At 36.2% G+C, this 19,511-nt stretch overlaps 1 protein-coding gene across 6 annotated transcripts; it reads right to left on the bottom strand.

Moving 5' to 3' along the window:
* Positions 1–1,103: 1,103 nt before the first annotated feature.
* ZNF207 (zinc finger protein 207) lies at positions 1,104–17,733 on the bottom strand. 6 transcript variants are annotated; one of them, XM_014559534.2, is made up of 12 exons: positions 17,551–17,733; positions 15,989–16,115; positions 11,789–11,927; positions 10,742–10,912; positions 10,547–10,622; positions 10,002–10,049; positions 8,886–8,956; positions 7,245–7,402; positions 5,981–6,073; positions 4,760–5,002; positions 3,979–4,138; positions 1,104–3,835 (listed from the first exon to the last, which is right to left on the bottom strand). In XM_014559534.2, the coding sequence occupies exons 1-12, from the start codon at positions 17,589–17,591 to the stop codon at positions 3,675–3,677; spliced, it is 1,488 nt and encodes a 495-aa protein (XP_014415020.2). In that variant the 5' UTR covers positions 17,592–17,733; the 3' UTR covers positions 1,104–3,674. The 6 variants fall into 6 exon arrangements, with proteins under 6 accessions (XP_014415020.2, XP_014415021.2, XP_032313601.1 ...); XM_014559535.2 differs by having other exon boundaries at positions 10,742–10,909; XM_032457710.1 differs by lacking the exon at positions 5,981–6,073.
* Positions 17,734–19,511: the final 1,778 nt, after the last annotated feature.

The following is a 19,511-nucleotide window of genomic DNA, read 5'->3' as shown; positions in this document are numbered from 1 at the left end:
CTACATTAACATTTGCTCTAATGTGGTGAAGTTTGAAAATATTAAAAATCACAAGCATTTCCAGATGACATTTCAAAACCGTAATGTTCAATGCGTAACTTTGGGATTAAAAATGCAGATTTCAGTATCCAGTGGCATTTCCAATGTTAAACTTATCCTTGAGGTTAAATTTAAGGAGAAAATAACCAGTAAGATTTTTCCTAAAAGTAAAAGGGATAATTTGAAAACCATTTCATGCCTCCAAATCAAGATTATCAAATTTTGTCAATTTACTTAAGTTCAACAATACCAGCTTACTGAGGCTGTTAAGTATTATGTAACACAAGATAATTACATAAAATTACATTTATCAAATACTTTTTATTAACACCACAGTCAAACGTGAATATTAATATAGAGCCTTCTCTGCCAAAAGATCATAAAAATCCTAAGTTTAATTAAATTTAGGGGCCTTCACCAAACTTGCTGCAAGTTTGGGGACATAAATATCCAACAGCCATAAAGCTGTGAAAGCCCCTATAAGGAATAAAATAAATCCCACTTGCCTCAGACTGAACAGGGCAACACTGAGACTCAGCCTCAGCCTGTCCTATGGCAGGGCTATAGGAAGAAGAAAATTTTAATTTTAGAAAAACATTACCCAATTAATTTAAAAGACATGCATTTTTTTTTAATCCCAATGATCAAGCAAGCAAAGGAAAAAAGAGCAGCTCTTAAAAAAAAAAAACTATTGTCACTGTAATTCGATTCTGAGCCCATAGTTTTATTGGGAATCTCTGCCCTCCAAATAACTAAATTTAACTCAACTGAGTTTAAGTTCAATATGTAACTTGATCAGTGGAACAGAAGTACTTAAAGAATATTTACCTGATTCTTAATGGTAAATGTGTGAGAGATTACTAAAATACTAAGTATTAATAAAACCAAATGATATTCCAGCAGTCACTCAAAAGCAGATCCTCACCTGCTGGTCTTGTTATTGTGGTAACAGGAATAAAAGCTACACAGTAGAAACTAGTGCCAGACAAAAACTTTTTTTTAAGTGGTAACAGTGGATATGAGGTAGAGCAAAAGCTGGCAGCCCAATTAATCTTATAACTTTCTAAATTGTGACATCACAATGCCTGCCTGCCTATACCAAGTCCCAAAAGCGGTCTTCTGTGAGGGCCAATGAAGTTTACTTCAACTCAACCCCATTTATCACTTAAGAAAGTGTTAAGTCAAAGTAAGAGTTAATTATTTCAACATAATTTGTTCCACTTGTGATTTAACCACACTATGGACCACAGAAGCAGTTAGGTATAAAGTATTTTCTAGAAGCTTAATTATGTTCTGATGCATGCAAAAATTACACATTAAATATACCAAATGGGCACCACCTGAGCCGTATACTAAACTGTAAGAGATGGTGTGCTTAAGTTTTTAAAGTGCCAAGCATAACATTCTGAGTTAACTTTTAACCAGAATTCTATCATTTACTTAAAAGTAGCAATGTTTTCTCTTTTCAGACCTCAGAAAACAACAAGCCTTGGTATATTGGTTCTCTTTGCATTAAATACAAATCAAGCTTTGGATAACATCTGAAACATTACTAACACATTTTTTCCTCTTCCTGTTCCCTCTCCCCAACTGCTGTAATCCATTTGTAGTTTGTACATGAAATGCTTGAGACATTTGGTTTGGCAGAACAATTCCTATTTAATCATTCTAAATTTAATAATGCCATTTTTACCTTAAAGATTTTCAACACAAATCTTTGACAGTATGATAAATGTGCTGTCAAATCTAAGGTATTAATTTTAAAACTATTTAGGTAGGCAGGTGTTTGTTGGGAAAAGGGGTAGGGGCTTGGCAGAAGGAAGAAATGCATTCTTAGTGATACATGAATGTTGCCTTTTCAAACTATGAAAATTTCTCAACCTCAATGGTACCACAGCCCAGGAGCTATAAAACCACTGGAGCAAAATACATTTAAAAATAGCAATCAGCTTAAAATATTTACAATGTTTTGTTTAAATGAATGACTTTTACTTGTCGCTTATACACAGACATTTTTACGATGATTAAAATATTTTTCAGTATTTTCTTTTAAAGTTAAAGCTTTTCTTTTAACAAAACTTCAGATTCTATGTCTCCTATCTACACCTTCCCAAAAAGGTTACAAAAAAACATTATTTTCTTAGAAGTTTTAACTTTACACCAAGGAACTTGAATTCATTGTATTATTATACTTTGTACAGGCCATTTGATACTTAATAATAAAACTACTCTGCAAAAGTAAAGATAAAAAAATGGATGCAAAAAAAGAGGTCAACAAGAGCTATTATATGAGACCTGCAACACAAGATACTGAATAATAGTAGTCATCTCTACAGAAAAGTTCTTCACAGGAACACAGTTTAACATTCGAATTTCCAAGGATGAAAAGGTTAACAGGAAAGCCATCTAGGCTTAACAGGAACAAAAGGTAGCCATTTAATCAAAGAAATAATGTAATCTTCCAGAAACCAAATAAATTTCAAATCCATCAGTTAACCATCCTAAGAGAGGCACATTTAGATTCTTGTCAATACACTTAGAATATATGCCAATCATTAACAGCACAAAAGGCTATTATTACTGCATGCACCTAAGCTTCTAGAATTTTGCACCTGACAAGCTTCTGAGGTCCACAAAGTACTGCAGTCTCACAAACAATCAACAGGAAATGAGTGGGTCTGGCACTAGGCTCTAAACATCATCAGCAGGGAGGGATTATCAGGGTTTACATCTTAAACATCTATGGTATCTAACACGTATTGACACCAAGGGGGTAGAAAGGTGACACATTATAAAGATTTCATACCCATGTAGTGACTCATATGTATATCTAAGTTTTTCCGTCAAGTGTAAGACTAACATACAATTCTACACATACTATCCAGTTTAAAACATGCAGCTAAGGAACCTACAATTCAAAGACAGAATCCAGTGATATATCAAAACTGCATTGGTAACTGAATTTTATTATGTGGACATCTACTGTGGCATGCATCTGTACAAACCTTTCAGGCAGTGGTCCACAGCTGGGTTATGAATAAAAAGGCATAAATTTTTCTCTCATTTTATTACAATGAAGTTTAACAGTACAGAAAAGTCACATGACCTTGGTGGGTCAGATTTCTTAAACCCTGCAACATGAGGAACTCTAAATACATTAAATATTGTTACACATTCAGACTTCCAATGTACAGGTACTTGGAGACAGTTACAGCCCTCACCAAGCAAGGTTGGGGACATAAAGTCCAACAGCATATGAAATGCTGTGAAGGCATAACTTTACAAATAGCAATGTAAGCTTACAGAACTTGCCTTTATTAAGGTGGTATGTTCATGTAATTCCAGCGCCTTCACAATATAACGAACCAAATTTACTATACTTCACTTCTAAAAACCTAGATGAAACATGAAAAAGAAGCCATACAGTATAAATTGCAACTTCAGGAAAAGTTCCTGCTTTATTATTCCAAATAATTTTTCCCATGTAAAATAAATGTCCAATAGTTCCTGGTATGTGGGAAGATAATATGTGTTAAAGTCACAATGAAGCCTTATTGACGGAAGCTTGGCTATATAAACAGCACAAGTTGAGAAAAGGTTTAATCTCCAAACCTATTAGACTGGATGAAGTAAGATCAGTAACGGCCACCTTGCGACATTACGGGAGGTCTCATTCCCATCGGAGGTCGAGGAGGCCCACCTTGGTAAGGGGGCACCATTGGCGGTCCCTGCCCATACGGAGGCATTGCACCAGGAAGGTAACCTGGCATGCCTTGATGATGACCACCATACTGACCTAAAAAACACATTTAAAACATAAAAATAGATTGAGTTGGTCTGTGCGTGGTACTTTTAACTGCAATGTATTTTGCAGATAAATACTACGTGTATACTGAGAAAATCCACTAAATATAATAATAAACATAAAAAGAGGAATACCATGAGGCGGCATTGGGGGTCTCATTCCTTGCTGCTGTGGGATGCCTGGCTGTGGTGGCATCATACCTCCAATTGGTCCAACGGGTGGATTACCAATGGGAGCCTGTCCTGGTCGAGGAAGATTACGTTGATATTTAGGTAACTGTGCCCTTCTCTCTTCCTAGGAATAAAAATAAGCAAAATGTGAAACACCTGAATGCAGAGGCTCATTAACCATAAGGCAAGCATCTAAAGTCTTTATAATTTATGAGTAAGCCTAAATTTTTAAATGTACCCTTACACCCCAGTTACTTTTATCCCACAAACCAGTCCAACTACTTAAAATCTTGACGCCTTAAAAAAATTTCACCTATTTTTATATTTGAAGCATGGGATATCTGAACAACATTCCAGGAATTATAAATTGCTTCAGCAAGAAAAGTGTCTAATGAAGAAAGCATACGGACTGTTAGTGATCTGCAGATTCTACCTCACACTTCACTGTTTCTTCAATTAATTTACCAAATTTATGTCTAACAAAAATAATTCTTAAGAGAGTAAGAACCCAACTTACTGTCTTCTTTCACAAATAGTCTGGAGGGAAGGGGGAGAACGTATCTAAGATCAAAACATGCAATATTCACTTTGTTTGGTGGTTCTTAAAAATCAGAATAGTAAATATCACTTAGCAAGCATTCAGTCAAATCGTAAGACCATCACTATACAAATCAAAACTTTTTAAATGGGTAAGCTGCTACAACAGTACTCAAACTCTGTTAGTAAAAAAATGTAAACAACTTACCAGCGATATATCCTCATCTGGATGGATCAACTTACTGGTTGCACTGGTTGTCGTAAGTGTAGCAGGCTTACTTGTTATTGAAGCTGCTGGTTTAGCTGCAGTGCTATTTGTTGTACTAGTGGTTGAAGCTGTAGACTGTGTATATGCAGGGAATGTAGGCTTTGGGGGTTCTGTAGTTGTTGCAGGGGTACTATTTAAGGGCTTGAAATCTGTACCAACAGGTCCTTGGACAGCTGCCTGAGCCTGTAAAACACAATCTTTCATCAACAAAACTTCAAAACCCAAAACTGAATTTATTTACTACCAATTTAACTTAAGACACCAACATTCAACGAGAGCAAACTTGAAATTAAAACAAAGTTAACATCATAAACAATCCACAAAATTCAAGGTAACAAATACTATCAAAGGATGCTGAAGTCTTTTCAAGCACATCCAAAACATAGCAGTAGAAACAAGAACTGCTTATGTAACTTCTCAGATGTCATCTATCTCCCTGCCAAAAATTACTCAATTTACAAAGCTTTGTATTTATTCCCAATTGATGAAATATAGTATCATATAATGGAACAGCATATGTTCTATTTTTATTACTCTAAATTGTTTAATCAACCAACTCAAAAAAAAATTTACAGAATACAAATGTTTGGATGAATTTCAGTTACTAAGAATAGCATAAACAATTATCAATGGTGACACATCCTTCAGAAGTATCCCTTATATACTAATACAATGCCCTCCCAATTAACAATGGCTGGATGATTATGATGGACAAAAGGGTTTAGTAGAGCTTTTAAGTATAAAGTTATAGGTAATAAAAGTGTTAACCTTTCGTAACACCAAACATCTGAAACATGTAAATTAGGCCAACTTTTAGAACCAAATGCAGAGTACTAAATTTCCTTACGTTATTATCTGATGCATTAGATTAAACAGCAAAAAACAGAATAGCTTAATCATGCATCAAGCTAACCATTGGCCACTATAATGCATTTACTGCTTACATGCTTTTAACCCTTTAGAACCTTAGGAGTTTGGGGTACATTTTTTTCTGTTAGTATGAGGTTCAAATTTTCAAAAACCATTGATTTATATGCCATTAATTGTACTTAAAAAAATTAAATAGTGTATTTTTGGGAAAAGATTTTGTTTTAAAGTAGGGTCCAAAGGGTTAAGTTATAAAGCCATTTCAACAATTTTAAACTGCAACTTCCTGCGTACTTGTGCTGTGCTAGGAAACAGAGCTTTAGAAGATGCAGACAGACTTTCTGAATTGGATGAAGCTGTACTTGAGCTTGTTACAGGTGTCCCCATCTGTAGCATAAAAGAAAGGAAACAATGAAAAGTCTCCAAACAAATGGGTGAAAATAAGCCATGTGGTAGACTTTTTTTCAGTATAGATTGCATTTTTGTAAAGGCAAAATACAATGCAATCAAATCCGTTTTATATATAGAGGCAGTTATTGCTTTTACAATAAACAGAGTGACAGTATGAGCCTCAAAAAGTTGTTTTTCAATTCTACACCAATAAATCTAATTAATCACAGGTTTTTTCCCCCTAAAACTAATGTGTTCTGCACTATGATACTTCAAAACTGATTATCTTAAACTGAGAATGATGATGCATTCTTACTGACACTTCAATCCAATTGTCTATCAATGAATACAATTTTTGCCAAGATTGTCTCTCAATAAACAGATCCCCCACCACCTCGAAAACATAAGTTAATGTGCTTAAAAGGCACTTAAAAGTAATGCTTTTAATTTAGCAACTACAAAGAAAAAAAAATGGAAGAAAACATCTAAGGAGTAACTGTAAGGTGAACAACAAAGAACATACATCCTGATCCTCTTAATTCTGAATGAATAAATACATCTGCTTAATTCTGAATGAAACTGGGAAAAAAAAAAGCAAAAGCAACAGTCATGTACATACTATATATAAAAGAAGCATCTTCGCTTCTGAGTTCTGAGGGAAAAAAAAGACCAGTAGGAAATACAAATGTGACTAGGTCAAAAGCCATTAAATGATGCCCTTCCAGTAACAGTGCAGCATTGTTTGTCACTATTCTAGACTAAAGGAAGAGCCCAAAAATTATTTGCTAAGGTCTCAGGATTTTCATCATTGGCTTTGGTTTCTTTCCACTCCGAGTCCATTAGGTAAAGGAAGACCTCTAAGAACATGTATTGAAGTTCACAGAAATTAAACGTTCATTTCTAACTGAAGATAAGAATAACCAGAGTTCACAACTATGAAAAATAACCTACTACACTATCTCTGGTTCCAGTCAATCTTTTATGAGTAGAGGAAATCAACATGTGCAAACATGGAATAGAAGAGCCACTTCTTAGTAATATTTAATAAGTTGTATTAAAAAGATTACAAATTTAAAAAATTGACCTATGACGATTTCAAAGATTTCAGTAAACAACTGTACTTTACCTTTAAATGTAAGTGCACCCCTTTTCAGGAATTTCACCTTACCTGTCCTGCACTGGGGAAAAGAGGCTTAGTAACTGGAGGCTGCGGAGCAGGAACTGTTGCTGTTGGTGCAGGTGGTCTGTTAAGAATACCTGGTGCTGAAACAGCCTGAGCTTGAGTCATTGGAGGAATTCCAGGACGTGGAACAGGAGGTGGCATACCTGCAGACAAGAAATATTGGAGAGGGACCCAGTTGTTTACACATTTAGTTCAGAAAAAAATATTTCCCCCGAACTTTGCCATTAAAATGTACTATATTAAAAAAGATTCTATACTACAACAATTGACTGCTGAACTGCATGAAACCCAAAGAACTCCAGATATTTGCCCCTCGAAACAATTTTGCCTCAAACTTTGTATTCCTTCATGTCTCTTCAGAATTTGGGGAAGTGAAATACACCACTCGAGACCCCATGCACAGGTAAAGCAAAACTTAAGCTTGTTGGTATTACTGATGCAGCAAACTTTTGAAACATGTAAGATAATTATTTCAATCATCTACCAGATAGATGTTTCCTGAACTAATGCAAATTACAGTAAAAACTGTAATAGATACATACAGCTATAAATATTAATCCAGAAACTAAGTTATTCCTTTAAACACTACATTTTCCTAAAATGCACCACTAGTGTACACTTTAAACTTCCTCAACGTAAGTTAAAACTCTTACTGACTTCACATTATGAAACGAACATTGGTTATTTTTCTGTATTCCTTCAAATGCCTAAAATCATCTCAGAGCACAATGTATGTAAAGCTGTCGTCTACAAATTAATGGCTACACCGACAATGATTCAAATTTTGCTGCTACCTTATTTTTCCTGTTCCTTTTACACCAACTATCACTTGAGTACATCCAACTCCATTATGGATTCCAAACCAAACTTGCTAGGATTAAAAACTAGGCAATGGGCTCAGAGCGCCTCATGAAGGCCTTTGTGGCACACTTACTGGGCTAACCAAATCCCTTTCCCCATATTACAGGCTATAAAGTCAATATACTTTATTTCCCAGGCACCTTTGCACTTAAGAGGGTTCATGAGACCTACTTCGGTCAATGATGTATAAGAAGCTAAGGAGCTTCTGGGAAAGTTACTTTGCTCCCTAAAAGGAGTGTACACTTCTGACATCCTTTCTTAAGACATCCTGTAACCACTGAGTGACACGTACGAAGGAGAAAAAAGCTAAAGTCAGCAAAGCGAAAATTAAGCAAGCACAGGTTCTTGATTATCACTAGAGCCACTGAATCTACCACTCCTACATTCAGTGAGATAATAAATGGCTACATTGTTAAATATAGTTCTTTGGATTTCTCTATTACTTGCTAAGAGTCTCCATTACTCATCTAAAATATTCCTAACAGATACAACCACCGTTAAATATGTGAGCCTCAGTGCACAGGCTCTGTGCATAGGCTCATTCCAGTTGCCTGGAAGAGTACTTTTACTATCTTTTTCAAAACAAAAAAAGAAAAAAGAAAGAAGTCCATCATAACACTTCTCACAGTATTTTTAAAAAGAAGTCACTGACCTATGGGAATTTTGTAATTACATTGTTCCAATGCATACAAACCTACTGTCCAAAATACTTAAGAATAAAACATGCCTGTCTTATTAAAAAGGCAATTATCTAACATTTCATACCTGGTGGCATACCAGGCATCAGTGGTGGTATTCCTGGTCCAGGTGGCATCATTCCACCCATTGGCATCATTCTATTAGAAAGCAAATTTCAAGAGACAACTAAAGTTAATTAACAGTATGAAACATTAGAAAGTATTTTGGCTAAAGCCTGAAACAATAGGTAAGACTTGAATGAGACCTCTAATACTGAAAGAACACAACACACTAGGATAATCCTATCAAAATAAATTCCTTAAAAACCAGCAAACTCTTGGGTTTACCAGTAAAATGGGGGAAAAAATTCAATCTTTGTTAACAGTGCATTTTAATACATTTAAAGCCATTGAGGACAAAAATTATACTCTCCTTAATATAAATAAAGAGATTTTATCTAAAATATGTGTAATTGGAAAGCAAAATCACCTTTTGTCTCACTTGGAAAATATCCACAGAATATAAAAAAAGAACTCTCTATTTTAGAGTTGTCAGATTTTTCGAAAGGAAAATATTGAATGTACCCCGTGGAATAAAGATTTCTTTTTTTTTTGGAGGGGCACAGAAGAACTACCATCATAATTAAAGATAATCAAAAGTAAACTCAGACTGCCTAATTTTAAGCAGAAAGCTATCTAACACTAAATCATGACTTAAAAACATAACCCAATTTATCTTCCTTCCCTTAAAAAAATCTCACCTTCAATTATCAGTGTCCAATTCACTTAAAAAATTACAAGTTAGTGAATTCTTAAGTACTCTTACCAGAAGAATAACTTCTATATATAGATTTTATTAGAAAAAATTCAATTACCTTCTATAATAATAAAGTATGTAATTTGGCAAAAGAATATACATTCTTTCTTAATACCAATCCTTTTTACTAAGTCCCATTACTTTCAGCAGTTTGAGGAAAACAGCTGCACACTTAGAAAATGCCTTATTTATATGGGTCTATTACTATTTCCTCACAGATGTTTTAGTTCCCTCAAAAGATCTGTGTCTATCAGTCTACAAATTTTAGAAGTTTTAGTAAGGAAAGTTAGAAAACTTCTGAAGTAAACTGAATAGATACCATTAAACACACAAGAAAATGACATTATGATTATACCTCCTGAATTACATTATGAATGAGATGCTTACATGTTTTCACCGCAAAATGACTGGGTGTATTTTCTCTGATGATGCAATCTGTGAAAATGTATGACAAAATCAAAATCTAACTGTGATTTTCAAAATACAGTGGGAAAGTGTACTGTATACCTCTCATATCCAACAATATTTAAGTAAAAGTGATGGGCACGGGCACCTCATATTCATTTTAGTTCTTGATGATTTGACAAATAAATCATTTACAGAGTTTGCTTCTTGTCACAACTATAAAGTGTTATGGACAGTTCTGAATCTCAGAAACTCAAAACCTACAACCAACTGCTTTAATTACACCAGGTGCAATTGAAGTAGATGGCTGCCTACATACACTCTAAAACCCCAAGTTCTATTCTTTTCAGAGGCAAATTTATATTCCTTAAATTTATTAGTAGACCCCTTTATTAGATAAGCTTAATATTTATAGAGCCCATACCTTTTAGAAGCAAAAAGTACAAAGTAACATTTAATTCATGTAACACCCAAGATGAAAAAGATTACCAGGCACAAGCCCACAAGCCAATTAAGAGTTTTCTTACCCAGGTGGCATGCCTGGCATAACTGGTGGCATTCCTGGCATCAGAGGAGGAACACCTGGCATTAATGGAGGTATGCCTATAAACAAGAATTTCAGCCAAAAAGAGGGGGGGGTTAAGAAGAAAAAATTAGTACTTCTGAACTGTATCAATAAAGACCAAAGAATTTGTTAAACTGTAAGAAACCTGATGTGCTACCTGGAGGCATTCCTGGTGCTCCCGGAACTGGTGGTAGTCCTGGTTGTGCCATTGGGGGGATATAACCTTGCTGAGGTTGAACTGGCTGTGGTTGAAATGAAGTTGAAGCTGCAGAGTCATCATCATCATATTCATCAGAATCATCTTGCTGTTTCTTTTTCTGACTCTCTGCTAAAAAAGTTTTAATTAGTTTTTCTAACAGAGTGGAAAGAAAGAAAAACTAAGCAAGTTTAAGACATCCAGCATTCAAAAAATTTATTTCAGTGCAATTAATGCCTGAGAGTTTTCTTCCCAAAAAATGCAGTTAACGCTGTTCTCTTCAAATGTTTTTTCACTCTATATTAAGCAAGGACAACATCCTTCTCCTATTCTATGGCAAGTAAAAATAATTTTCCTAAGTCAGTTTTATTTTAGGAAACAGTTTTTGAGGAGGAAGGTTATCGCTCAGTGATAGAGTGCATGCCTAGTATGCACAAGGTCCTGGGTTCAACCCCCAGTACCGCAATTAAGGATAAAAATATAATTAAAAAAAAAAAAGCCCTTTACGCCCAAAATTTAAAAACTAAAAATAAATTTAAAAAAGTAAAAAACAGCTTTCTATTTCACCCCAAAAGGTAAATTATGACAAACCAATCTGACCTCTCTGTAATCCTTTTCAAAACAAAAAATTTAACAGGCAATTAATAAGTTTCTATTATCTGGATAGAACAGGGCTATAAATCCCAAATCAAATACAGTACTAAAAAAAATTTACAATCAGTGGTTTCATAAATCAAAACAAGCTACCTTCATTTTCAAAGGCCTCAACACTTGCTAAATCCATCTGGAATTCAGTTATAAGTAAAAATAAAATAAAATGTACAGAATGATCCAAATAGTATCATATACACAAATCAAATATGTAACTTATAACATAAAGAAAAATAAAATTCAAAATTGGAAATCTGAATACATCTAGTATCTACCATTAAATTTATATTTGAAAGTAGTAATAATACTCTTACTAGTGAAGCTATATTAAAAAAAAACATACATCTTGGTACCTACCTTGTGTTTTTTGCTCAAGAAGTCTTCTTCGTTCATCCATGTCTTTTTCTGGAATACCTTCCATACCATATATTTCCAGTTCTATGTCTGTTCTCCCAGGTATTGCATTTGGCACAGCATCTATTGTCTCTTTATGCACCTAACATTAAAAAACAAACAAAAGACACCCACACAAACAAAAAACTTCCATTAGAAAGACAAAAGCGCTTCATGAAAGACAGCATCTTTTAAAGAGTAACTTCAAATTACTCAGAGACCACTTAGTATAATGCTTAAGAATGACTGGTTCTATAGTGAGACTACATGGATTCAACCCCCCCAGCTTTATAGCTAGTAAGCTATATTGAGCCAATCATTTGACCTCTCTAAGCCTCAATTTACTCCACCTATATGTTACCTAAATTCTGGGGTCCTTTTTAGGATTAAATAAAATACTGTGTGCATAAAAAGCATTTGGCAATGAGTAATACATAGGAAGGACTCAATAAACATTATTTCAAGTTTACCATATAATCTCACTTGCTTAAATTATTAGCAACAAACTAATAGTGCTCCTCAAATCAGAAATTAAGTCCCAAGAAGTTCCTCAATTAAGTAAAGCTTATGAAGTTTTATTAAGTACTGGAATAAAGTAAATTTTCCAAGAATGGATTTTGAAACAAGCCTGCGGTTACAAATCATAAAAGTGACATTTACAATTTCATTACCCATAATCATCTGAGGTGCTTAACATTACCACAATAGTAATCCTGTCACTAGCTGAATTTATTTGGTAGGTCATGAAAAGAAGTTCTTAAAACCTGGAGCTCTAGGACTTTTTTCACTGTATGTTTTTTGTTAGATCAAACGTTCCCTCAAATGTAGATAACTTTTGTCAATATGGTAAAATCCCTGTCAGTCTTGGGCTTCTTCAGCAAAAAGCATTAACTTAGGTTAAAGTATGTCCAAATATTTTGCCTAGAATATCAGCAACCCCTGGAAGCTTATTAGAAATGCAAATTCTCAGGCTATATGTGAGCTCTACTGAATTGGAAGCTCTTGGGTAGAAACAGGAATCTACCTAACAAGCCTTCAAGGTGATTTTGATGCCTGCTCAAGCTTGAGAACCACTTACTTAGTGTAATGACTTTGATGTATCTGTCAAAGTAATACTCAATTTTTCTTTCCTTCCTAGACACTTTCATGGAAAAAATAGGTAACTAAAGAAAACTGTTTTCTTCTTAGAGATGTATCTCAAAAATTTTAAACAGCGACACGCAAATCAAAAATTTAGAAATTATCTTACTGTGATTAAAAGATCCATGAACAGTTATTCAACAAGAGACTTAATCACCAATTCCTAAGTTTTTTGGAAAAAAAACTTTTCTTGATACTTTTAAGTATTACTTTTCCTGATAAACTCAGATGAAGTAACTCATATGTCCTTTAAAGAAATAATTACATTCACATACACATTAGTTTTCATTACATTTCTAAGTGGTAAGAGCAGGATTAAATTAATTAAAAGATAGTGGAAAGAGAAGGAAAATAACAATTTACTTAAAATCGTCCCAACACTATGGTACAGCCAGAATTAGATTTCTTAGAATCTTGCCTAGTAAAAATAAATACAGTCCTGGTTGAAAAGATAGGAGCTAGTACTGATGTGAAACATCTAAATTACTAATGCCCTAGGCTAATCAAATACAGAACTGGAGCACGTCTTAACATGTTAACATGACTTAACAGCCATGCCTATCTCACAGGTTGCTGTGAAGTTTTATTAAGAACATATAAATAAAGTAAGACGTTGTTTAATCTCCTTCTAGCTTCCACCCTATTTCTCTGCACTTCCCTACAGTACAACTCCTTGAAAGGGTGCCTCTACTTTCCCGCCCATTTTCTCTTGAAAGCACTCCAATCAGCCTCATCATTCTAGGAAATCACTATTGGCAAGTGACCAATGACCTCCACTTTGATCCAATCTTAGTCCTGCGCTTACCTATTAGCTGCGCTTATTGAATTGGTTTGCCCACATTTTCAATCTCCTTGATAGGTTTCTTTTCATCTTCTGACCTCTAAATGCTGGGAGTGGCCCAAGGTGGAGTTCCTGCATCTCTTTTTCATCTATATTTTACTCCCTAAGAAGGATATCTAGTATCTTAGTTTAAAATACTATCCTTATACTGTATCCTTCCAAATCTCTAGCTTCAGTTTCAACCTCTCTGTGAACTACAGACTTGTAGATTCAGTTGCTTATATGACACCTCCATCTGGATATTCAACAGTCTCCAAACTGACATACTCACACTCAAAATTAACATAAAATGATCTTGATATCCTCATCTCTAAGCCTATTCTTCCTGTAGCTTTCCACATTTCCATATAGTCGTCCCTCCCTATTAATGGGGTATTGGTTCCAGGAATACCCTTCCATACCAAATCCCAAGGATACTCAAATCCCTTATATAAAAGGGCATAGTATAGTTAGCCCTCTCGATCCAGATTCCACACCAGTGGATTCAACTAATCGAATTTCAATCAGAATTTCAACTGCAGTTGGTTGAATCCACAGACACAGACGAGGTAACTCACTTTTCATATTGCTCAAACCAAAAACCTTTAGATCCTTCACTCACTTTCTCTCATACTCCACATCTAACCCATGAGCAAACTCTGGTTTCTGTCACCATCAACTTTCACCCATAATATGGAATACTCCAGTCTCCTAAGTGGTCTTACTGCACTCTACAGTCTACTCTCAACCCTGCAGCCAAAATGACTGTAAAACGTACCAAAGCATGCTATATCTCAATTAAAACTCCCATTTCATTCAAATGTAAAGAAAATGGCCTACAATAGCCTGCAAGCCCTCCTATATAGAAGTAGCACATTGCTTTCCCTCAATATGGGAGAACGCCCCTGATGTGAAGGTCTTTCATTGGCTCTTCCCAGAAATCTCTCCCTCACTTCCTTTCAGCTCTCTGCTCACATGTCAGCTTCTCATTCAGGCCTTTCCTAACTATTCTGTGGCCCTCCCCTATGCCCCCTACCTAGTTTTAGTTTTCTCTATTACTATCCATGTAAGACAAACTAAACATTTATAGGTTATTTTCCTCCACAATGCAAATCTAAACTCCACAAAGGTAACTGTTTTATTCACTGCTGTATAATCAGTTCCTAAAACACTCACAGAAACTTCCTTTGGTAAATGGTCATGTTCTGTTATCTTTACTATTCAATAGTCAACCACCAGCCACATGTGGCTGAGCACTGGTAATGTGGCTATGTGACTGAGGAACTGAATTTTTAAATTTTCTTTTAAATACCCACATGTAACTAGTGACTGCCACAGTGGAAAACTGTGGGTCCAGTAGCCTCTCATATTTCTGCATGGATATTAAATTGTTGTTATAGTAAAATTATTGGAGTGAAAAAGATCTAAATAAAATTCCTTTTAAACTTGGGGAAGCAATGTCTGGTTTTAAATTTACCTCCCTGCCTCCTACCAACAGTAGTTTTCAATGAATAAGGATTTGCCCATCTCACATCTCTCTAGGGTCCAATTAGGCAAAAATTCAGGCAGCTCAGGGACTCGCAAAAGTAGAACAATGGTGAGCAAGATATAAACGTACCTATTTGATCTTTAAAAGTATAAATTACACAGCTCTCCCTACCTAGTAAAGAACTCAAGAAACCTAGAAATTATTCAACGAAACACAATGCTACCATTCCAAAAGAGGTCCATAAAATAAATGCTTGAAATAAGCCTAGCCCCAGGCAACTGATAACAAATCCTTGAAAAAGGCAGTGAGTAATGGCAGTTAATTATGTATTAATTCTTATGGGATTAGAATTGGTCACACAGCCCACAAAATTTAATCACTGATCCTTGTTCCGTATTCCAAGTACCGAGGAAATACTTTGTGATCTCAACCAAACTGTCATCCACCTAACCTAGGATGAAAGACCTTATCCATAATTGAAAGATATTGATATAAATTCTCTGTAAACATTAAAAATCAACTGTTTATTTCAATGGCTAAGAAACAGGTTTTCTTATTTTTAAAGCTGACTGGTTATCTTATCTAATCCTTTGCAATAAGCAACAAAAAAACCCTACAGCTATCAAAGAGAAATTCAAGACCCCCCCCTACCCCAGGCACACACCTTGATTCCAAACAAGAAAGCAAAAATAAAATACAGAAGAAAACTCCTTACCTGCATGCAATGAATAGCTAAGCCAGGTCCTGTATACAATTTCTTATGACATATATGGCATTTAAAATGCTTTGCTTTTTGGTGCTGTATAAGGATCTTCTCATCATCAAAATCTCTATTACAATACCTAATCACTACTGTTAAGGCACAAAAATCGCAAAATAATGACACTGTCTAAAAAAATAAATCATGAAAGAGAATAATGGTAACATTAAAAATGGGAACAGCTAAAACCTCTTTGAATACTTTATATAAACTTTGCTCTTTGTATTTATTACTCACTACGGATTAACCTGCCACATAATTTCAGAATCTTCAATGTCCTGGAGGCCCATAATACTGCTTCACCACTCCTAAATAACCACCACAGTAAGCAATATAGTTCTGTCAAACTCCCACGTTTAACAGAAATTTTTGTGAAATTAACGTTTCTTTAGTTCATTATTTCAACATTTATAAATGCACACTGTGAACTGGAAGGGTTCACTGATAAAACAAAACCAAAGTTTATGTTAACAAAATTTCAAGAATTAGATTCAGTAAAAATTTACCTCATATTTAAAACTTAACATTTACATTATTAGAATCTGAAAATAAGTCCATAGTAAAAAAAAAGACACAACTTTCTATTAACAATCCATAAAGTTGGCTGCAATTCCGTATGAATGTATGCTGCCAAGCAATGTATTTAAACTCAGAGACGAGTTACATTCATGATTCTGAGAGTTCTTACCTCGATAGTCAAGTTTTTTTTTTAAATACAAAATCCGTAATCACTTTTCAACTATTATAGAAATAAACGCAGTTCTGTAATAAACCGTTTTTAGGTACAAGGCAGTAAATAAAATCAATTTTAACGTATATTACCGATTCTGGGGAAAAAGAAGTATTAAGAGGACGCCACGTTTTATTTTACTAAGTAACAGGAGGCATTTTTTTCAGTCTAACAAAGCCAGGTAAAAAGATAACAAGAAACCCCACCCTGTAAGAGAACGCTCCTTGAAATCAAGGCGCCAGTGGGTGAGACGCGGCAGCTAACTCCCCTCCACCGCCAAAAAAAAAAAAAAAAAAAAAAGGCCGGGGGGGGTCTAACTCAGGGTTAACCAACGTAAGCCTTTACTAAACCACCGATTCTACAAGAACGGAAAAAGTGGGTGACTCCGGAAGCTCTCCCCTAATCTTCCAAAGTCAATTAGCATATTTTGCTCGAGGAAAGTCCCTTTGTTGAATCGTCACCAAAACAACGGAGTGTGGCAAAAGTCCTCGGGGACACTGTCCTTGCTGAAAAGGGTCCAAGCCGCCTCCCGGAGAGTCAGCGCTCGCACCGAAGCAAGAACCTCCTGAGTCACGGAGTCCCACGATCCTCAAAGGCCAGAACCTCCCGCCCAAGGGACTCCGTTTTCCGAGAAGCCTTCCCAAACCCACCTCCAGCCACCAAACCACAGACCCCAAGGCCTAGATCCCGGACACCCGCCGCCATAGGCCCAAGCCAGGCCTCCCCGTCCCAGTCACCACCAGCCGGCGCCCCCGCTCGGCCTCGACTTCACACCGACAAAGGATATCAGCACCACGGCTTCAGCTGCTTCTTCTTCTTGCGTCCCATAACTGCCCTCTACCGAAAAAAAAAAAAAAAGGAGGATAAAACAAGCAGAAAAAATGAGTCGAAATTCGCTCACTCCTCCGATCCAACCGCCACCACCGCGTCCCACAGGAAACAGCCACAAAATGGCCGACGCTCTCGCTCGCTGCTCTGTCTCCCGTCAGGCACTGCGGCTCGGAGGCGGTGCCAGGCAGGGCAGGGTCACATGACGCAGGCCTCCGCCTTGAGTGGGTGGAGACTAGCGGCCACGGGGCGAGGGGGAGCGGTGATCGCCATCTTGTTGGTGCGAGTAGTCTCGGCTCTCGCTCGCTGGGCGTGCTAATCCCTCCGGTTTTGTTTCTTTCGTAAAGGACGGGTGACCTAGGTACGCCAAGACACTCCCGAATTGATGGGAAAAAAATCCCAAAACTTTAAAGTTTGTCAGCGTAATTAAGTACAAACAATTAACCACAAGTAAAGGATAATTGAGACAACCCCCAGGTTTTCATGCCGGATTACTCCTTTCTGTAGTAAGTGCTGAACGTTTGCCTACTATTAAGTCAAAGAAGTCGCAGTCTGCCTGTAACTCACATATTGGTGACAGATAAACAGACGATGCATCATGGTCAGCGCGATGATGGAAATTTTTTTTTTTAATTTTAAATGGTGATTTACGAGGTGCTGGGGGACCTCACAGGAGGGGAACGGATTACAGGAACTCGGCGGTCTTTGGGGTATCAAGGAAGTTTCCTAAAGCGTCAGTGGGAACAAGCGAAGTGGAGAAGGCTCCTCACCAAGGGCGCAAAAAGTGCAAGTCTGAGGCTTAGCACCTGAAAAAAGCTAGAGGTAGTAGTGTTGGAGCTCGTAGTGAAGGGGCTGGTAGCAAGAGAGAATCCTAGGGAGGCTGGCAAAGGCGACTTCTGGAGATTCTAGAGCAGTCTGAGAGATTGGATTTCATGCTGAAGTCTCTGGGAAGCAACAGGGGAGTTTTAAAAGGGCGATGAGAGAATAACGCATATAAGAGTATATAGGTGGTTAAGAACCCAGTGCTTGGGTTCATTTTCCATCAGTGCCACTGCCTACTTGCATGACTTTGGACAAGGCTCTTAAACTTCCACTGGCTGCACTTAAAACACAGCTTGGCATATAGAAGTTACTAGTAATGTTAAGTTATTACTATTAATATGCTACTATTAAAAGGAAAAAATAATAGCAGACATCCACGGAGCACTTACTGAGTACCAGACGAGGTAGTAAGTTTTACATCACTTGTCTCTACTAACCTGTGATTTACGTGCCATTATTATCACCATGTTAATATAGCTGAAGAAAAGGCGGCTTAAGGGAGTTGAGGTACTTTACCCCCAAGGTCACAGAGGTGTAAATATGGAGCTAAATTAGATTTAAATTTTAGAAGAATCACTTTGGCTCCAGGGTGAACAGTGGATTGGTGGACGCTTAGAGGCAAGTCATAGAGAATGTGACAGTAATCTGGGTGAGAGATGAAACTGGTCTGAAGTGGGGCAGTGATCCTAAGAAGTTATTTATTCATTCTTCCTAAAATAAATAATAATTTTTTTGACTTTTTAAATTTATATATTTTTATTGAAGTATAGTCAGTTTACAATGTGTCAATTTCTAGTGTACACCACATTGCTTCAGTCATACATGAACTTACATACATTTGTTTTCATATTCTTTTTCACCATAAGTTACTACAAGATATCAGATAGAGTTTCCTGTGTTATACAACATGAACTTGTGTTTCCGTTTTCCTTTTCTATTTCTTTTTTTGGAGGGGGGGAAGGTAATTCGGTTTATTTATTTACTTAAGATAATTTTAGATGGTGCCCGGTGCCCTACCAAAACCAAAAATGTAGGAGAAAGGTGATAGAATAATGTAAGGATGTCCACTCTTGCCACTTTTATTCAATACTGTACTTC

Source organism: Camelus ferus, chromosome 16 (genome assembly GCF_009834535.1).
Source record: "Camelus ferus isolate YT-003-E chromosome 16, BCGSAC_Cfer_1.0, whole genome shotgun sequence".
Classification (NCBI taxonomy): Eukaryota; Metazoa; Chordata; class Mammalia; order Artiodactyla; family Camelidae; genus Camelus; species Camelus ferus.
This window is presented reverse-complemented; position numbering and strand designations above follow the sequence as displayed.

What these genes read in the sequence shown, in the direction of transcription:
- ZNF207 (XM_014559534.2), bottom strand. Translation starts at nt 17,591, where the DNA reads ATGGGACGCAAGAAGAAGAAGCAGCTGAAGCCGTGGTGCTG. An exon ending in AGCACCAGGAATGCCTCCAG is followed by an intron (nt 10,623 to 10,741) that starts GTAGCACATCAG and finishes TCTTGTTTATAG; the next exon opens with GCATACCTCCATTAATGCCA. An exon ending in GATGCCTGGTATGCCACCAG is followed by an intron (nt 7,403 to 8,885) that starts GTATGAAATGTT and finishes TCTTGTCTGCAG; the next exon opens with GTATGCCACCTCCTGTTCCA.